We start from the raw sequence: 19,071 nt of genomic DNA, 5'->3' as shown, positions 1-19,071 counted from the left end.
GAAGAAAAGAAGGAACATGGGGAAAGGCAGAAAGCAGCAGCTCCTCAGACTCCAGGAATAGCCATCAAGATGCCAGCAGCTCCCGCTCATCCTCCTGGGGAAACACCTCTGACTCAGACTCCAACTGAGCTTTGTTCATTCCTAGGTGGCAGGACAGAGAACTTCCCAACACAAGACTTTGACATCTATGGGTTAGGTCGGAGAGAGCTCAGAATCGGATACATGCAGACACGTGATCAGACAATGGACTTCCCCCGGAATTTCTCACACATAATGCTCTCCAGTTCCATCCATGCTGTTGTTGCAAACCGCAAGAAGTCCTTCTTTTTTTTTTTTTTTTTTACGACAGTGCCGTACGGTATTCCATTGTGTAGCTATACCAGGGTTTGTTTTGTTTTTTGGCTGCATTTCTGTGCAATGTCCCTCCCCCACTCCCCATAGGCATCTCCCTGGAGGCTTATCCCTAAGGAAAGCAGAGTATGACTGCCTGGGGCTACGCCTGGAGGGCTTGGGAGGGGGCACTGGGAAAGGGAGGTGACTATGAATGGGTATGGGTTTCAAGTCCTCCAATTGGCTCCCCTCTGAGGGGGCGTGGCTAGGCCCTGGGGGGCGTGGCTGGACTTTAGGGCGCACCCAGCTAGCTTAAAAGCGTGTGGAGGAGAGGCAGCGGCCCATTCTGCTGTGGCTGTTCAGCCTGGAGGCATGGAGGAGTGCGCTTGCCTCTGCGGCTTGGGCTCTTCGCGGGGATGTCCGTGCTGTCAGAAGCGCCAGGACCCGGCTGAGACTGCAAAGGCCGAGGGCAAGCGATGTCCTCAGAAGCGCCAGCGCCCAGCTGAGCTGGCAGCGGCCGAGGGCAAGCGGTGTCCTCAGAAGCGCCCCCGCCAGGCTGAGCTGGCAGCGGCCCAGGGCAAAGCGGCCCCGGCAGAAAAGCACCTCCAGGCGGACGGGGCAGCGCGGTGCTGGTCGGGGAGTGGAGGAATCGCGAGCCCCAGGCCGCCCACGCACTGCTCCCTGCTGGACCTGCCAGTGGAGATGCTGGTGGAGATCTGCTCCTCGCTCCCCGGCACGGAGCTGCCCAACCTGGCCCAGGTCTGCACCAAATTCCAGCCGCATCCTGCACAGCCACAGCATCTGGAGACGGCGCTGCCGGGAGGAGTACGGCCTTCGTGAAAACTTGCAGGAGCTGGAGATGATCGGTACGTCTTATCGAGAAGTCTATGCGAAGCTGTTCCACCCATACAGACACATTTTGGGATTGTGGCAGGAAGATACTGAGGACTATAAAACATTGCTCTATGTAGCGGTGGACGGCTTAGGCATTACCGGTTGGACGTACGGGCCTCGTCTTAACACCCATGTGGACGGCCCAATGCAATTCAAGCCCGCGTTCAGAATTCGCCTGACGGAGGGCAAATCGGCCACGGTGGAGTGCATGGAAGGCTGCCACCGCAGGCCCCACAGCCGCCACCTGCAGATTCGGAGGAACATGTTCAGCACCCACTGCAACCAGAGAGACCACCGAAAGGATTCACCAGGGCGGCTTAGGGAGGAATGGGGGCGGGGGCTGCGGGGGGACCACAGGTATGACTGGCTGACCTACCGCCGCCTCTACCTCCCGCCCAGCCACCCAGACGACCTCATCAGGCCAGGCCTCTTTCAAAGCAAAAACCTTCCCTTCGGTCTAATGATTGCCGTGCTCAGCTTCCATGGCAAGTACGCCAGGGTCAGGAAGATCACGGGATTCTCCTTCGGGACCTTAGAGATCCACGTCATGCGCCGCATCCAGCTGCGAGAGAGCGAGATCTTCCGCGACTTCAACGAGCTCTCCCGCGTGGTCCAGGAGATTCACGAGCAGGTGATCAGGGAGCAGCAGCAAGAAGACGGGACTGAGGAAAGCGAGGGCCGTGGCTGGCAGAGCCCTGGCCAGCCCAGCGTCGCGGAGTCCAGGGCTGCAGCTTCGGAGGAGCAGCCTGTCCCGTTTGTTCTGCCTGTGGGCGTGCGCTCAAGAGACCACGACTACCCCCGAACCTGCAGGATGTGATTCTATGGCGTGGTCACTGTTACCTTACATGGCTTGCCCTGGCGCCACCCTGGAGTCTTCATCCTGTTCGATGAGAACCACTTCGGGTTCATCTTGCTGGAGTTGCAATCTTTCTTTCTGTACGGCAGAGTCCAGAACACCTTCCAGAATGTGGAGGCACCATCCCCGCAGGCCTTCCAGGAGCTGCTCAAGTCCATTCAGTCCTCGCCCTGACTGGTGTAGCTGAGCGGATAGAGCGTCGGCCTGCGGACTCAAGGGCCCCGGGTTCGATTCCCGTCAAGGGCATGTACCTTGCTTGCCGGCACATCCCCAGTGGGGAGTGTGCAGGGGGAAGCTGATCGATGTTTCTCTCTCATGGACGTTTCTGACTCTCCATCCCTCTCCCATCCTCTCTGTAGAAAACCAATAAAATACATTGAAAAGAAAGAAAGAAAGAAAGAAAGAAAGAAAGAAGAAAGAAAGAAAGAAAGAAAGAAAGAAAGAAAGAAAGAAAGAAAAAAAGAAAGAAAGAAAGAAAGAAAGAAGAAAGAAAGAAAGAAAGAAAGAAAGAAAGAAAGAAAGAAAGTAAGAAAGAAAGAAAGAAAGAAAGAAAGAAAGAAAGAAAGAAAGAAAGAAAGAAAGAAAGAACAGTCAGTCCCAACCCCTTAGGAGGAGCAGCTTGCATGCACTTTGAAGATTTGACCTTCTGACCCGGTTACCCACCTTTGTTTTTTGAATCCTCACCCGAGGATATTTGGTGTATAGAGAGAGTAGGGGAGAGAGGGAAAGAAAGAAATAAAAATCAATGTGAGAGAAACACATCAGTAGGTTGCCTCCTGCCCAAGCCCAGAGCAGGGCCAGGCTGGGTAGGGGCCAGCAATTGAGGTCGAAATAAACCTTAGACCAGTGGTCTCAACCTTCCTAATGCTGCGACTCTTTAATACAATTCCTCATGTTGTGGTGACCCCCAATTTCATTGTTACAAATTGAACATAATTAAAGCACAGTGATTAATCACACAAAAATAAACAAAGACACCTAGGTTAATATCTATTTTTTATTTATTAACATTGGACTCATGGCCAATAGCAATAGGGCTCATTCCTTATGAAAGCTTATCTAACAGATACATTTTTTCCAGAAAGCATAGCTTAGTGCGTTGGCACTAAGGTTGCGGGCAATTTTAAACAGCAGGGGCCACAGGCTCCTGGGATGGCGTCTTCAGAGACAAATGAGACATTCCTCACGGGGATCTGAAGAAAAGAAGGAACATGGGGAAAGGCAGAAAGCAGCAGCTCCTCAGACACCAGGAATAGCCATCAAGATGCCAGCAGCTCCCGCTCATCCTCCTCGGGGGACACCTCTGACTCAGACTCCAACTGAGCTTTGTTCATTCCTAGGTGGCAGGACAGAGAACTTCCCAACACAAGACTTTGGCATCTATGTGTTAGGTCGGAGAGAGCCCACAATCGGATACATGCAGACACGTGATCAGACAATGGACTTCCCCGGGAATTTCTCACACATAATGCTCTCCAGTTCCATCCATGCTGTTGCAAACCGCAAGAAGTCCTTCTTATTTTTTTTTTTTTTTGAACAGTGCCGTACAGTATTCCATTGTGTAGCTATACCAGGGTTTGTTTTGTTTTTTTACTGCATTTCTGTGCAATGTCCCTCCCCCACCCCCCATAGGCATCTCCCTGGAGGCTTATCCCTAAGGAAAGCAGAGTATGACAGCCTGGGGCTACGCCTGGAGGGCTTGGGAGGGGGCACTGGGAAAGGGAGGTGACTATGAATGGGTATGGGTTTCAAGTCCTCCAATTGGCTCCCCTCTGAGGGGGCGTGGCTAGTCCCTGGGGGGCGTGGCTGGACTTTAGGGTGCACCCAGCCAGCTTAAAAGCGTGTGGAGGAGAGGCAGCGGCCCATTCTGCTGTGGCTGTTCAGCGTGGAGGCATGGAGGAGTGCGCTTGCCTCTGCGGCTTGGGCTCTTCGCGGGGATGTCGGTGCTGTCAGAAGCGCCAGGACCCGGCTGAGACTGCAAAGGCCGAGGGCAAGCATTGAAGTGGGAAGATGAATGTTGGGGTCCAGGGGTTCCCAATGTTGTGGACGGCATCGCCAAAAACGAATGACAGGGAGACAGGGTTCAGATGGTCAGCACAGCCAGCTTCTCTAGCCAGGTTCTCTAGCTAGGTTCTCTCTTTATTCTCCTGTTACATCTGTGTTTATACCATTTGATTTTAATCCTATCCATTCTATTCTAAAGGTGACAACGTTTGTTATCTCCATTCCAAGGTCACTACTCCACTGTTCTGTTCAGCTACAAGGAATTATCTGAAGGAGATTATCCTAAGTAAAGATTATGTACCTTAAGCATGATTGTTCATAGTTGAGGTGATTCACTACCGGCCTGGTACCTAGTTAAGGGGTTTTAATAATTTATTCTCTTCCTAAATCCTGTTAATCCCTAACTCCAGGGAGAAATTCCCACCTGGGGAAACAACCTTTCTCAGAGAGATGACCCTGGTTAAAACACATAGCACTAAGAAGCGGAGCAAACCTATTAAGAACACTAAGCCATATATGCCAGGTCCCTTGAAACATATGCTGTGCAGATGTTTCTTCCATGCAGTGACCGTGTCAAGCAGCAAAGATGGACCGGCTTCCGACAGACGAATTTGTCTTGTCGAACATGAAATGTTTCAGAGTAGGGCCTACAGCTGCTGGTACCTGTCCTGTATTTGCTTCACACTCTCTACAAAATCCAGGCTTTGCTTCTGAAAACAACTGTCTGAAAGATGCACCTAAAACATAAATGCTGTTTTGCTGGCGTGGCTCAGTACTTGAGCGACCAGGTCAGGGTATATGGCCACCTTGCAGGCTCGATCCCCAGTGTGGGGCTTGCAGGAGGCAGCAATTCAGTGATTCCCTTTCTTCATATATGTTTCTATGTCTCTCTTCCTCTCCCTTTCTCTCTAAAATAAAAATAAAATCAATAAAACATAAATGCTATCACAGTAGACAGATGCTCAACAATATCTAAGATTCATTTAATAATATTTATTGAGTTTTTGGTGAGTGCCAGGCATTTCTTAAAGTGATCCTCTGATCCACAGGTGGGGAACGTCCTGCCTCAGGTCCATATAAGGCCCCCAAAATCATTTGGTCTGGCCTTCCCAAGGCATAGGGGTCATTTACAGGTTTGACCAAATTGCAGCAGCCTAATTGTCAATAATTTCATTTAATTTTTTATGGCCCTCAGATGGTGTGTTAAATATCCAAATGGCTTTTGGCAGAAAAAAATGTTCCTCACCCCTGTAATCTAATGTATTGACACTTCAATATAGTCCCTGGAGTAGACCCACAGGGAACACTCCCTAAAAATCAAATTACTTTCCCTTTCCACCACTGAAAAGAAATCACAAATTATCCAATACTTGGGTACTTTTATCAAATTTACAAAAATTTCATCAATCTCATGCGTAAAAAATGATTCTTGTAAACACAATTGTTTTCTTCCCATTGGTAATTAGAGTAGCATCTTTTCCTGTTTCTTTGCTCTTTAAATTTTTTTGCCATAAATAAGCTCTTCATAAAATTTTTCATATTTCTATTGCATGATCCATTAATTTTATTATCTGCAAGTATAGATTTTTCATTGCATTCTAAAAACAAGTTACTTTCTGACTAAAATGACAGATATTACATGCTTATAGTAAATTCCCTTCATGTTCTGTAATATACCAGAAACACTCTACGTACTAGCAAGTACTAAAACATTATTGTTGGCCAAAAGGCAGAACTAGTCTCCTTCCAGCCTCTGGTCATAGCTTGCCCATCCATCAGTTAGTACATCATCTTGTTTTATATCTGTTTCTATTTAAAGACATCTTAGTTGCGACTGGCTTTTTTCACTTAGCATAACACTGTATAGTTTTATGTAGGCTATATTCTAGTGTATGGGTATACCACATTTTGTTTACCCATTCATCAGTTGATGAGTATTTCGGTTGTTTCAGGTTGGAGGCTCTTATGAATAACGCCGCTGTGAATATTGTGTACAAGTATTTTTGTGTGAACATGTTTCTATCTCTTATGGGTATGTACCTAGAAATGGAACTTCTGGGCCATCGGGTGACTCTCGTTTTCCAATGTGGCCCCACTACTTTACATTTCCACCAGCAATGTACCGAGGGGTGCAATTTTTAAACATTCTCATGAATGTTTTCTATTTTAATTTATTTTTTAAAATCTTTAATTTCTTTATTGGTTAAGGTATTACAAATGAGTCCTCATCCCCCCAATAACCCCCAACCTCCCCCTCCACTCATGTTCTCATCCCCCTGTTGTCCATGTCCATTGGTTTGGCTTATATGCATGCATACAAGTCCTTTGATTGATCACTTCCCCTTACCCAACTCTCCCCACCATTCCCTCTGGGGACTGATAGTCTGATCCCTGTTTCTCTGTCTTTGGATCTGTCCCTGTTCATCAGTCTGTTGTTCTCTATATTCCACAAATGAGTGAGATCATGTAGTATTTATCTTTCTCTGACTGGCTTATGTCACTTAGCATAATGCTCTCCAGTTGCATCCATGCTGTTGCAAATGGCAAGAATTCCTTCTTTTTTACCGAAGCGTAGTATTCCATTGTATAGATGTACCATGGTTGTGGTTCTTTTTTTACTGCATTTCTGTGAAATGTCCCCCCCACCGCCCTCCATAGGCATATCCCTGGAGGCATCTCCCTACAGAAAGCAGATTAGTGACGGGAGGACAGGGAGGAGCAAGGGAAAAGGGAGGGGACTGTTAATGGGTATGGTTTAAAGTCCTACAATTGGCTCCTCTCTGAGGGGGCGTGGCTAGGCCCGGGGGGGCGTGGCTGGACTCTAGGGCGGACCCAGCCAGTTTAAAACCCTGCGGAGGGGTGGCAGCCCATTCTGTGGTGGCTGTTCAGCGTGGAGGCATGGAGGAGTGCGCTTGCCTCTGCGGCTTGGACTCTTCACGGGGATGTTGGTGTTGTCAGAAGCGCCAGGGCCCAGCTGAGACTGCAAAGGCCGAGGGCAAGCGATGTCCTCAGAAGCGCCAGCGCCCAGCTGAGCTGGCAGCGGCCGATGGCAAGCAGTGTCGTCAGGAGCCCCAGGGCCCAGCTGAGAAGGCAGTGGCTGAGGGCAAGCCGGCCCCGGCAGAAAAGCACCTCGAGGCGGACGGGGAAGCGCAGTGCTGGGCGGGGAGTGGAGGAATCGCGAGCCCAAGGCCGACCCCGCACTGCTCGCTGCTGGACCTGCCAGTGGAGATGCTGGTGGAGATCTTCGCCTCACTCCCCGGCAAGGACCTGCCCAACCTGGCCCAGGCCTGCACCAAATTCCACCGCATCCTGCACAGCGACAGCATCTGGAGACGGCGCTGCTGGGAGGAGTTTGGCCTTCGTGAAAACTTGCAGGACATGAAGAGGTTCGGTATGTCTTATCGAGAAGTCTATGCGAAGATGTTCCCTTACAGAAACCTTTTGGGTTTGTGGCAGCTAGATTCTAGCTATAGAGAACTGCTGAAAGTAGTGGTGGATGGCTTGGGCATTACTGGTTGGACATACAGCCCTTCCCTTAACACCCATGTGGATGCCCCAATGCAATTTGAGCCCTTGTTTAGAATTCGCCTGACGGAGAGGAAATCAGCCAGGGTGGAGTATGTGGACAACTACTACAGCTTGTCCCACCACCGCCACATGCAGATTCAGAAGGACAGGTTCAGCATCCAGTGGATCAAAAGAGACCACCAAAAGGATTCACCAACGGGGCTTAGGGGAGAACGGGGGCTGGTGCTGTTGGTGGAGGACCGACTGCAGTATGACTGCCAGACCTACCGCCGCCTCTACCTCCCGACAAGCCACCCAGACCACCTCATCAGGCCAGGCCTCTTTTATGTCAATTTCACTTCCTTCGGCCTAATGATTGCCATGCTCAGCTTCCATGGGAAGTATGCCAGGGTCACGAAGATCACTGGATTCTTCTTCGCCATGTTAGAGATCCATCTCATGCACCGCATCCATCTGCCAGATGGCGAGTTCTTCCGCAACTTCAAGGAGCTCTCCCGCGTGGTCCAGGAGATTGACAAGCAGGTGACACAGGAGCAGCAGCAGCAAGAAGGCCGGACTGAGGAAAGCGAGGGCCATGGCTGGCAGAGCCCTGCCCAGCCCAGCGTTGGGGAGTCCGGGGCTGCAGCTTCGGAGGAGCAGCTTGTCCCATTTGTTCTGCCTGTGGGTGTGCGCTCAATGGACCAGAACTACCCCCAAACCTGTAGGATGTGTTTCTATGGTACCTTCGTCTACTCCAGGCCCTGCCCTGGAGTCTTCATCCTCTTTGATGAAAACCACTTTGGATTCATCTGGCTGGAGGACAAATCCTTTATCCTGTACAGCAGAGTCCAGAACACCTTCCAGAATGTGGAGGCACCATCCCCACAGGCCTTCCTGGAGATGCTCTCAAACATTCAGTCCAGACCTCCTGAGAGGAGCAGCTTGCATGCACTTTGAAGATTTGACCTTCTGACCACGTTACCCACCTTTGTTTGTTTTTTGAATCCTCACCCGAGGATATTTGATGTTTAGAGAGAGTGGGGGAGAGAGGGAAAGATAGAAATCATCGATGTGAGAGAAACACATCAGTTGTTTGCCTCCTGCCCAAGCCCGGAACAGGGCCAGGCTAGGTAGGAGCCAGCAATTGAGGTAAAAATAAACCTTAGACCAGTGGTCTCAACCTTCCTAATGCTGCGACCCTTTAATACAGTCCCTCATGTTGTGGTGACCCCCAATTTCATTGTTACAAATTGAACATAATTAAACCATAGTGATTAATCACACACACAAAAATAAAGACTTCCTAGCTAATATATATTGTTTATTTATTAACAGTGAATTCATGGCCAATAGCAATAGAGCTCATTCCTTAAGGAAACTTATCTAACAGATATATTATCTCCATGAAGCGTAGCTAGTGCTTTGGCACTAAGGTTGCGGTCTATTTTATTTTATTTTTTTTTAAACAAATTCACATTTTATTTACGTCGAAATAAACTGTACAAAATTGACTTTCTTCACCAAAAATAACAGCAATATTTTCTGTATTATTCCTAGATAAACTACAAAACACATTTTTGTAGGTTGTCTAGGTTTTGCTTATAAATCAAGACGAGGCAGTAGATATAATCATGGGAAAAGACAGACTAAAACAGACCAATCTGTTGTCAGTATCCATAGCCTCCAATCCTGTTTTGACCATGAAACAGAAGTGTTCGACATATACTTGCTAAAAAGCTTATGAAGATATAGGCTCAACAAAGGAATGTAAACAGCAACATCCAGATGTGGAACAATGGCAGGTTCTTCCTTCAATGTTTAACAGTAATTTGTTTAAGATTATCAAATAAAGACAAAATCTACATTGAAATCCTTGTTTGGCAAGCTCACGTTTCTTTCACTATCTGGTAATTTAACTGTTCATTAAATATTTTTAATGATAAACTTAAAACTCCTGCTTTTGAAAGGTTAGTCATGAGCTTCATTGTAAAAATTTATGAAACATATTCGTCTTACACCTCAAAATTTATTTCTAGTCAGAAAATGCCTATGTGTTTACATTATTGTTTTCACTGCCTAATATGTATTATTATTTAACACACAATTTCTATCATCCACTCAGAATGGACCCAGGAGGAGCGCTGGGTGATGTGTCTGAGCACCTGGAAGGGTGTCCCTTTCCTCTGCTCCACTTGCAGGAGCATCTGAACTGCCTGGTGGTGGCCATGCTGCAGGGGGAGGTGGTATAGATGTCAGCCAGCAGGTGGCAGCTGGGCCTGGCTGCAGCCTGGTTTTCATTCTGTATTCCTGTGTGTGTGTGTGTGTGTGTGCGTGTGTGTGTGCGCGCGCATGTGTGCATGTGTGTGCGCGCGCGCATGTGTGCGTGTGTGTGCGCGCGTGCATGTGTGCGTGTGTGTTTAATTTTATCAAGTTGAAAAATACAGAAAGCCCAGATTCAGGTACAAACCCCAAAACTCTAACATACCTCAGATCTATTCTTTCCATTTTCTCTACCTGTGTCTTCATTCTTTTATTCTCCTCCATATCTTTATTTCCCATTCCTTTACATATTTTGCTCTCATAGCATGCTTTATGTGTAACTGTTTGGATGCATAATTTAAATATAATTTCGAACCCCAGTGAGGTTGAGACGTACCCGGTGAGGTTGAAACGGCCCCGTTGAGTTTGAAATGGCCTGGTAGGATTGAGACGGCCCCGGTGGGGTTGGGACGGCCCGGTGAGATTGAGAAGGCCCCTATGAGATTGAGACGTCCCCTTGAGGTTGCGATGGCCCCTCTGAGGCTGGGATGGCTACTGTGAGGCTGGGACAGCCCCTGTGAGGCTGAGACGGCCCCTGGGAAGCCAAGAAAAATACCACATGACCTCACTCATTTATGGATAATAAGGACCATTATAGACTGATGAACAGAAATGGAACCAGAAGCAGAGCAGCATTGAGCAGAATGTCAAACTACAGTGGAAAGCCTGGGGAGGGTTGGGGGGGGTAAGAGATCAACTGAAGGACTTGTATGCATGCATATAATAACCAATGGACACAGGACACAGGGAGGTGGGGGTCAGGGGAATATCAAGGGGCAGAAAAAAGAGACATGTGTAATACTCTTTGTAATACTTTAAAAAATGAAACAAAATGAAACAAAAAAAACTTTGGCACATCCACACAATGAAATACTATGCTGCTATAAAAAGGAAGGAACTCCTACCATTTGCAACAGCATGGATGGAGCTGGAGAGCATTATACTAAGTGAAATAAGTCAGTCAGAGAAAGAAAAGTATCACATGCTCTCATTCATTTGTGGATTATGATGAACAATGTAAACCGATGAACAAAAACAGATGTGGAGATAGAGAAGCATCAATCAGATGCTCAAAACTCAGAGGGAAACCAGGGGAGAGTGGGGGTGAGGGGTAAAGATCAACCTAAGGACTTTTATGCATGCATATAAGCATAAGTGATGGATGTGGACAACAGGCTGTGAGGGTGAGGCCAGGATTGGGGGGATGAGGGGACGTGGGAGGGATAAGGACACATTTGTAATATCTTATTCAATAAAGGGAAAAAAATAAATAAAAGTAAAAAATACAAAAAGAATATATATGTATATATTTTTTATTGATTTCAGAGAGGAAGGGAGAGGGAGAGATAAAAAGATCAATGATCAGAGGAGAAACCAAGATGGCAGGATAGGTAAACACTGGAAATTGCTGCCTCGAACGACCACTTCAAAAATAAAACTAAAAGACAAAACGGACATCATCCAGAACCACAGGAAGGCTGGCTAAGTGGAAATTCTACAACTAGAAGGAAAGAGAAAAGCACACTGAGACTCAGAGGAGGGGCGGAGGTAAAGTGCAGAGGTACAGAGTCCCACGTGGAAAGGGCTGGCAGCTGAGGTCGCAGCACAGGTGGAAAGGGCTGGCGGCTGAGGACATGGTTGTCTTTTTGAATCGGGAGGGAGTCTCAAGCTCCCAACTGCTCTGAACTCCAGTTCCGGGTGAGTCTCTGGGGACCCAGACTCATACGGGGAGAAACTGGACTGTCTGGCATCGGTCAGAACTCGAGGGCCGCTTTCTCTCAGAGGTGCTTGCAGCGATCACTGGGACACTGAGACGCAGGGACTCTTAGGGTAGGACTGGGAAGCAGCCATAGCTGCTTGCTCCACCCTGTTGATCCCCTGAGACCCCGCCCCACCCAAGCTGTGCACAGAGGCTTTTGCATAGGAAAGGCCTGGCCCTTTGCAACCTGAAAATTACCTAACAAACTGCAGCTGAATCAGAGAGACCCAAAACTTCCAAAAGAAGGTCCAAGGCCCCACAGCAGCTTGCATTGCTTCAGAGCTGGGCCTCATCTGGGCACCTCCAAACCCCAAACAAAGAAGAGGAATCTCTCCATAGCTCCTGCTGAGTAGCCTCAGGCAGAGGCTAAATTAGCACCTCCTTAGAGATCCAAGAGCCAGTGTACCCAGTGGTCAGAGTGGGACCATCCAGATTACAACTACTCAGATCCATAAGGGACACACTCAGGGGGCAGACTCAGTGAGCACCAAAGCCCCACTGAAGCAAGTCTTGCCTCAGAAGGGTGCCTCCAGCACAGAAGTTCTCCCACTGCAGACACAGCTGATTCTCACAGCCAATTGGCCTAGAGGTCAATTCCTCCCAGTGATACCTACAACAATCAAGACTTAACTACAACAAGACTGTGCACAAAGCCCACAAGGGGGTGCAGCAAGAGTGTCCACCTCAGGTAATTGGGGAGACTCAGCCACTGGGCCCTATAGGACACCTAACACAGAAAGCCACTCTATCAATACAGGAAAGCCTAAAAAATGCAGAGACAATGAAACAAGTCACAAATGACAGAAATGGAGGAAAGCAAATACTGAATATAGAGTTCAAAACCACACTTTTAAGGTTTTTCAAGAATTTTCTAGAAACCGCCGATAAAATTAGTGAGACCCTCAAGAAATCTAGTGAGACCCTTGAGGTTATGAAAAAGGACCAACTAGAAATTAGGCATACACTGACTGAAATAAAGGATATTATGCAGAGTTCCAACAGCAGACTAGAGGATCGCAAGAATCAAGTCAAAGATTTGAAGTACGAAGAAGTAAAAAAACAACCAACTGGAAAAGCAAAAAAGAAAAAAAGAATCCAAAAATATGAAGATAGTGTAAGGAGCCTCTGGGACAACTTCAAGCATACCAACATCTGAATTATGGGGATGCCAGAAGAACAGACAGCAAGATATTGAAAACCTATTTGAAGAAATAATGACAGAAAACTTCCCCTACCTGTTGAAAGAAATAGACTTACAAGTCCAGGAAGCACAGAGAACCCCAAACAAAAAGAATCCGAAGAGGACCACAACAAGACACATCATAATTAAAATGCCAAGAGCAAAAGGCAAAGAGAGAATCTTAAAAGCAGCAAGAGAAAAACAGTCAGTTACCTACAAGGAAGTACCCATATGACTGTCAGCTGATTTCTCAACAGTAACTATGTAGGCCAGAAGGGCGTGGCAAGAAATATTCAAAGTGATGAATGCCAAGAACCTACAACCAAGATTACTTTACCCAGCAAAGCTATCATTCAGAATTGAAGGTCAGATAAAGAGCTTCACAGATAAGAAAAAGCTAAAGGAGTTCATCACCACCAAACCAGTATTATATGAAATGCTGAAAGGTATCCTTTAAGAAGAGGAAGAAGAAAAAGGTAAAGATACAAATTATGAACAACAAATACACATCTATCAACAAGTGAATCTAAAAATCAAGTGAATAAATAATCTGATGAACAGAATAAACCGGTGAATATAATAAAATCGGGCATAGAAAGGGAGTGGACTGAGTATTCTCGGGGGGGAAAGGGGTTTGGGGGGTGTGGGAAGGGACTGGACAAAAATTGTACATCTATGGATGAGAACAGTGGGTGGCAGGGGTAAGGGCAGAGGGTGGGGTGGGAACCGGGTGAAGGGGAGCTATGGGTGGAAAAAAGAGGAATAACTGTAATAATCTGAACAATAAAGATTAAAAAAAAAAGATCAATGATGAGAGAGAATCATTGACTGGTTGACTGGTGCATTTCCCCAACAGGGAATTGAGCCACAACCCAGTCATGTGCCCTTGAGCAGAATCAAACCCAGGACCCGTCAGTATGCAGGCTGAGGCTCTATCCACTGAGCCAAACCAGCTAGTGCCAGCAAGATTTTTGAAGTTCTGTGAAAGTTTACCATCATTACTGCCTCCTTGTAAATTTCTCTATTTGTCATTTTCCTTGTGGTGAGTATACTAAAGCACCCTACAGATGCACATTTAATCATAAATAAGCAAGAATGTTGAAACCACTGGGCTTTTTACTTGCAGTCAGTACTGTCAGTTTCCCTCTGGGCAGTGATTTTGCTGAAGGTTCCCCACATCAGCTCTTGCAAAGGCAGCCTGGGGCTCAAGGCAAACTGTGAGGCCTCCTGAGGGGAAGGTCAAGTCCTTTCACAGAGCCCACCGCCCAGCCATGACCCACTTTCTGATCCTGGTTGTCCAAACCAGCCAAGGTGACCACCCAAATGCTCAGGGCAGGCTCCCCACAGGCTGCCATCTCAAGCCTGTCGCCCATTCCCACACTTCCTTAGGGAGACCCCACTGACCTCTCCTGGCCTCACTTTACCCCTGAGCTCCTATGACAGCTACCTGTCCCCTTGTTTGTGGGCTGTCCTTCATTACAACACCAGGTCCCAAGGGCAGGGGAATCTGTACCTCCAGACTCTGAAACAGTGGAGGTGAACAGTGTCCACACCATTGGTCCTTACAGGTATCAGCTGTGCCCGCCCTTTGCTGTGGCCCCTCCATCCAGCCTGATTCAGGTTCTCATAACTAGCGCCTCCCCTCAGCCCTCCCACTCACGGACCTGCCCCACCTGCTCACAGATAACACCCCTACCAACCCTGTCCAAGGCCCCAACCTCTCTTCTCCATCAGGAACACACCCCAGAAGCCCACTGTCCCCCAGAGCCCAGGGTCCCTCATGTCACTACAGGGAAGGGGTCTGCTCGGCACAGGCCAGAATGAGCGAGGTGGGCACACCAACCAGAATGCACCCCCCGCCCCCAGTGTGGTATCATGTTGAGACCAACCCTCTCCTGCTGGGAACGCTTGTATTACAGAATGTTCTCAGCATTGAAAATACACAGAACCAATTCCTGGAAAGCCTGTGCGACCTCCAGGACTGCAGGTAAGAGAGGGAGGATAGTGTGTGCTTTATTTTTAATAAAATCAAAGTAGAAAATTACCCCCAAAATGCAGAATTAGATTCAAAGAACACCAGTGGGCCTCACGGGTGTATGTAAGCTTGCCAGCGGCAGACTTTTCCTAAGGGAAACTGATTTGGGTCCCAAAGCATCAGGGGGCTTCTCCCAGATAAAGTAGATTCAGGCGCAGAGGGCCAGGGGGCTGGGAATGGGGAGAGCAGGCTGGAGAGACTCTGGATGGAGACAGCAGAGCCTTGGAAGCTCCTCTCAGGCAGATGCAGAACCCTAATCCCTCCCAGGGACCTGCCTTGGGCTCCACTCAGCCAGCTCCTGGGCAGGACACAGCGTGCCCAGCTGCAGGGGGAACATCCCGGGCAAAGGCAGGAAACAATAAGGGAAGGTGGGCTGTGCAGGCAGTGGTCCATGCTCAACGAAGAAGAGTGAATAGCCTTTTTTTTTTTTTAGAGAGAGTGGAATGGGGATGAGAGAGAGAGAAAAACACAATTTCTCCACATCATGCTATATCATGGGGTACTAGGAACTCCCTTCCCGCACCAGCGGAAACCTGCAGAATACATCCACAAAGTCATGCGGTCTTTATTATAAGGCCTTGGGCAGTAATGCAAAGAAGATTGGACAGAAAAGGCTTTTCTGCCATCAAGCTATCCCTTATGAAGCACAGAATGTTTGAGATCCCCCCCAACAGGTTAACTCTACATGCTGACAGATCGAAATTGTGCTTTAAAATCAACGCAGACAGTTACTAGAATCCACATAATTAAAGGTAAAAAAGCAAAATCACAATTACAAAAACACCATATACCAGAGCAGTGTACACCAACCAGTTTGCAACAATTCCTCACAGCAGAAGGTGACGGCCACAATGTCCCTGAAAGTGGTAGCGCAGAGGTCCTCAAACTTTTTAAACAGGGGGCCAGTTCACTGTCCCTCAGACGTTCCACACATGCGCACTGCGGGCCCGGGACGAGTCGGCTGCTAAGCAGGACAGGCAGCGGCAGAAAAAACACCCGGCGGGCCAGATAAATGTTTTTGGCGGGCCGCATGTGGCCCACAGGCCGTAGTTTGAGAACCCCTGTGTAGCACTTCTTAGCTGAGGATGGGGCCTCTGCAAACACTGGGTCAGGTGTATTTCCTAGTCAGAGAGTAAGGAATGAGGATCCTGCCATGAGCTCAGAGTATTCATAATTCACTAAAGCACAAGGGAGAACACAGAATTCCTTTCTCCTGAGCACGCAGGGGTGGTGACAGGTGCACACTGTTCAGGTGAGCCAGGTGGTAGCGGAGGTCACTTCAGCCACAAATACTCACAGTGACATCAATGAGGTAAGAGTCCTCGGCAAGTTAACAAGTGCAGTGCAGGTCCTTCAGGCCTCACTTGTACCTCAAACTTATGAGGAATTTCCCACAGTGTATGTTCAGATAAAAGGGGTTTCTATTCAGGCAAATGGATTTAAGTCTCCTGCAGTGTTGTAGCGTGAGAAAGGTAAAAGGTCCCCTGCACATTTAAGGCTTTGCTCCAACGTGAACACTCAGATGTCTAACAAGGCTACGTTTTCTGCTAAAACATTTCCCACATTTACTACACTCATGAGGCCTTTCTCCAGTGTGACTTCTGTGGTGCTCCATGAGCGAACGTCTTAGTCTAAAGGACTTTTCACAATAACTACACTCATACGGCTTCTCTCCAGTGTGACTTCTCTGGTGGTCTGTTAGCAAACATCTTTGTTTAAAGGACTTTCCACACTCACTACACTGATACGGCTTCTCTCCGGTATGAACTCTGTGGTGTTGAATGAGGTTCCCCTTTAGCCTAAACAACTTCCCACAATCACTACATTCAAAAGGTTTTTCACCACTGTGAATTCTCTTGTGTTCAGAGAGGTGTAAGCTTAATCTGAAGGACTTCCCACAATCAGTACACTCATGTGGCTTTTCTCCAGTGTGAATTCTCTTGTGGTCAAGGAGTGTAGGTTTTCTCCTAAAAGATTTCCCACAATCAGTACACATATAGGGTTTTTCTCCAGTGTGAACTCTCTTGTGGATATAGAGCCGATTATAGCTCCTGAAATTTTTACCACAATCAGCACACTCATAGGGTTTTTCTCCAGTGTGAACACGGTGGTGCTCAGTGAGTTGAGACCTTTGCCCAAAGGACTTCCCACAATCACTACACTGAAATGGCTTTTCTCCAGTGTGAACTCTCTTGTGGTTAACAAGCCCATTATAGCTCCTGAAAGATTTATCACAATCAGTACACTCGTAGGGTTTTTCTCCAGTGTGAACACGGTGGTGTTCAGTGAGGAGAGACCTTTTCCTGTAGGACTTTCCACATTCACTACACTCATATGGTTTTTCTCCAGTATGAATTCTGTAGTGTTGAATGAGGGTTGTCTTTTGTCTAAACAACATCCCACAATCACTACATTCAAAAGGTTTTTCACCACTGTGAATTCTCTTGTGTTCAGAGAGGTAACAGCTTCTGTTGAAGGACTTCCCACAATCAGTACACTCATATGGCTTTTCCCCAGTGTGAACTCTCTTGTGGATAAGGAGAGTACTATGTCTCAAAAAAGATTTCCCACAATCAGCACACTTATAGGGTTTTTCCACAGTGTGAACACTAGGGTGTCCAGTGAGTTCAGACGTTGGCCTGAAGGATTTTCCACAGTCACTACAATGACATGGCTTTTCTCCGGTGTGAACAGTCTTGTGGTTAAGGAGAGTACTATTCCTCCTAAAAGATATCCCACAGTCATTACACTGATAGAGCTTTCCTCTAGTGTGAATTTCTCCATGTCGAATGAGGTGAAAAATTTGTCTAAAAACTCTCCCACAGTTGTCACACTCATATTTCACTTCTCCAGAGCAGGCACCCTGATGCTGAACAGCTTTCTGGTTTTGGCTGCCAAATATATCACAGCTGCAAGTCTGCTGAAGACTTTTTCCACTGACAAATTCCTGTGAAATCTCACTGCCATTGTGTGGCTCCTCAGTGTTGAGAGGGGCCTGGTGCTGCAGAAGCTCTGAGATGTCTGGGAAGACATTGCCATCCTTTCTATTGGTTGAAAGCACCCAAGATGAGAAGCTGCTCCCGGTCATAAACGAGGCCCTGTCCACAGCTTCTCTCCAGGGCTTCTCTCCAGGGCCATCCCTCTGTTGCAGGTGTGAGTTTGCACTGAAACAGAAGTCTCTCACACATGCGTCACTGAAGAAGGCTTTCTGCTCAAAGTCTGCTGCTTGTGACTCAGTCAGGTGCAAAATATCTTTGAACACAGAGAAACACCGCTTACACAGATGAGTCCTCTGTGTTGCTGGCTCTGTCTCGGAAGCCCTGACCTGTGACTCTTCTTGTACACAAACACTCTGCTCAGAACAGGCCTCCTCATCATCTGTTTTATGCCAGCAACCTGAAAAGAGAGAAATGAGCAGAAACTGAATGTTTACTGTGGTGACAGGGGAAGTTCCATTGCTAACGTGTTTTGCACATAATACATGGGTTCTATGCAATTGTCAGAAAATAAGAAACGTGCAGGAAGGATATAAGAAGCTGCTGTGAAGGTCTGGGCCTCTGAAGGTCACAAAACAGGGAAGACCTCAAACAGAACCATGACACACACATGGCAAGGACCAGGTGGAAGAGAAGATGCATTTACAGCTCAGGCCTCTGCTAACAGTGCTGAGCAGGGCTGGTCTGCTGATGACAGGGGCAAGCTGTGCAGAAGGATGGTTATGTCTTCTTCCAAGTAAAATTCAATAAGCAAGTAGCAGGTCTTTGAGGACTACTTAAGCATTTACGTGCACCTCATAACACATGTGCAGGTCCATGTAGGAGAATACTGCACAGTGAGCAGTGCCGAGGGACAGGTGGACTGGTGAAGCAAAAAGGTAACAAAGGTGAAGGTGCCAAAAGCCAGGAAGTCACAGATGAAATGCAAGTCAGCAAAGCGTCAAGTATGGGAAAGAGAAGGTAGAAATGGAGGGTAGCAAGTGGCACCTGCTCCTAAACCCTGTTGGATATTAGCTGGTTCCTGTTATCATCTGACTACCACCATTATGTGATACCTTCTCCCAGTTGTCACTCAGCATGGCCAGACCTCCTCTGAGAACCTCTTGCATGTCACCCTGTGAGGAAACCAGGTTTCTCCCTGATCTTCTACTCTACCGATGCATAAACCCTAACTATTCCAAGTATTAATGA

At 47.5% G+C, this 19,071-nt stretch overlaps 1 protein-coding gene and 2 pseudogenes across 1 annotated transcript in view; 2 read left to right on the top strand and 1 right to left on the bottom strand.

Annotated features, from left to right (window-relative positions):
• Positions 1-702: 702 nt before the first annotated feature.
• Positions 703-2,254, top strand: LOC102434570 (annotated as a pseudogene).
• A 4,634-nt stretch (positions 2,255-6,888) lies between these two features.
• LOC111823003 lies at positions 6,889-8,565 on the top strand (annotated as a pseudogene).
• Positions 8,566-15,433: 6,868 nt separating this feature from the next.
• The window catches only part of LOC102427386 (zinc finger protein 883-like), a 17,483-nt gene continuing 13,845 nt past the window's right edge, over positions 15,434-19,071 (bottom strand). The window contains exon 4 of the mRNA XM_006103372.3: positions 15,434-18,280. Coding sequence (XP_006103434.2) covers positions 16,377-18,280 — 1,904 coding nt within the window. The 3' untranslated portion in view covers positions 15,434-16,376. The remainder of the gene's footprint in view (positions 18,281-19,071) is intronic.

This window comes from Myotis lucifugus, unplaced genomic scaffold (genome assembly GCF_000147115.1).
Source record: "Myotis lucifugus unplaced genomic scaffold, Myoluc2.0 scaffold_482, whole genome shotgun sequence".
Taxonomy (NCBI): Eukaryota; Metazoa; Chordata; class Mammalia; order Chiroptera; family Vespertilionidae; genus Myotis; species Myotis lucifugus.
This window is presented reverse-complemented; position numbering and strand designations above follow the sequence as displayed.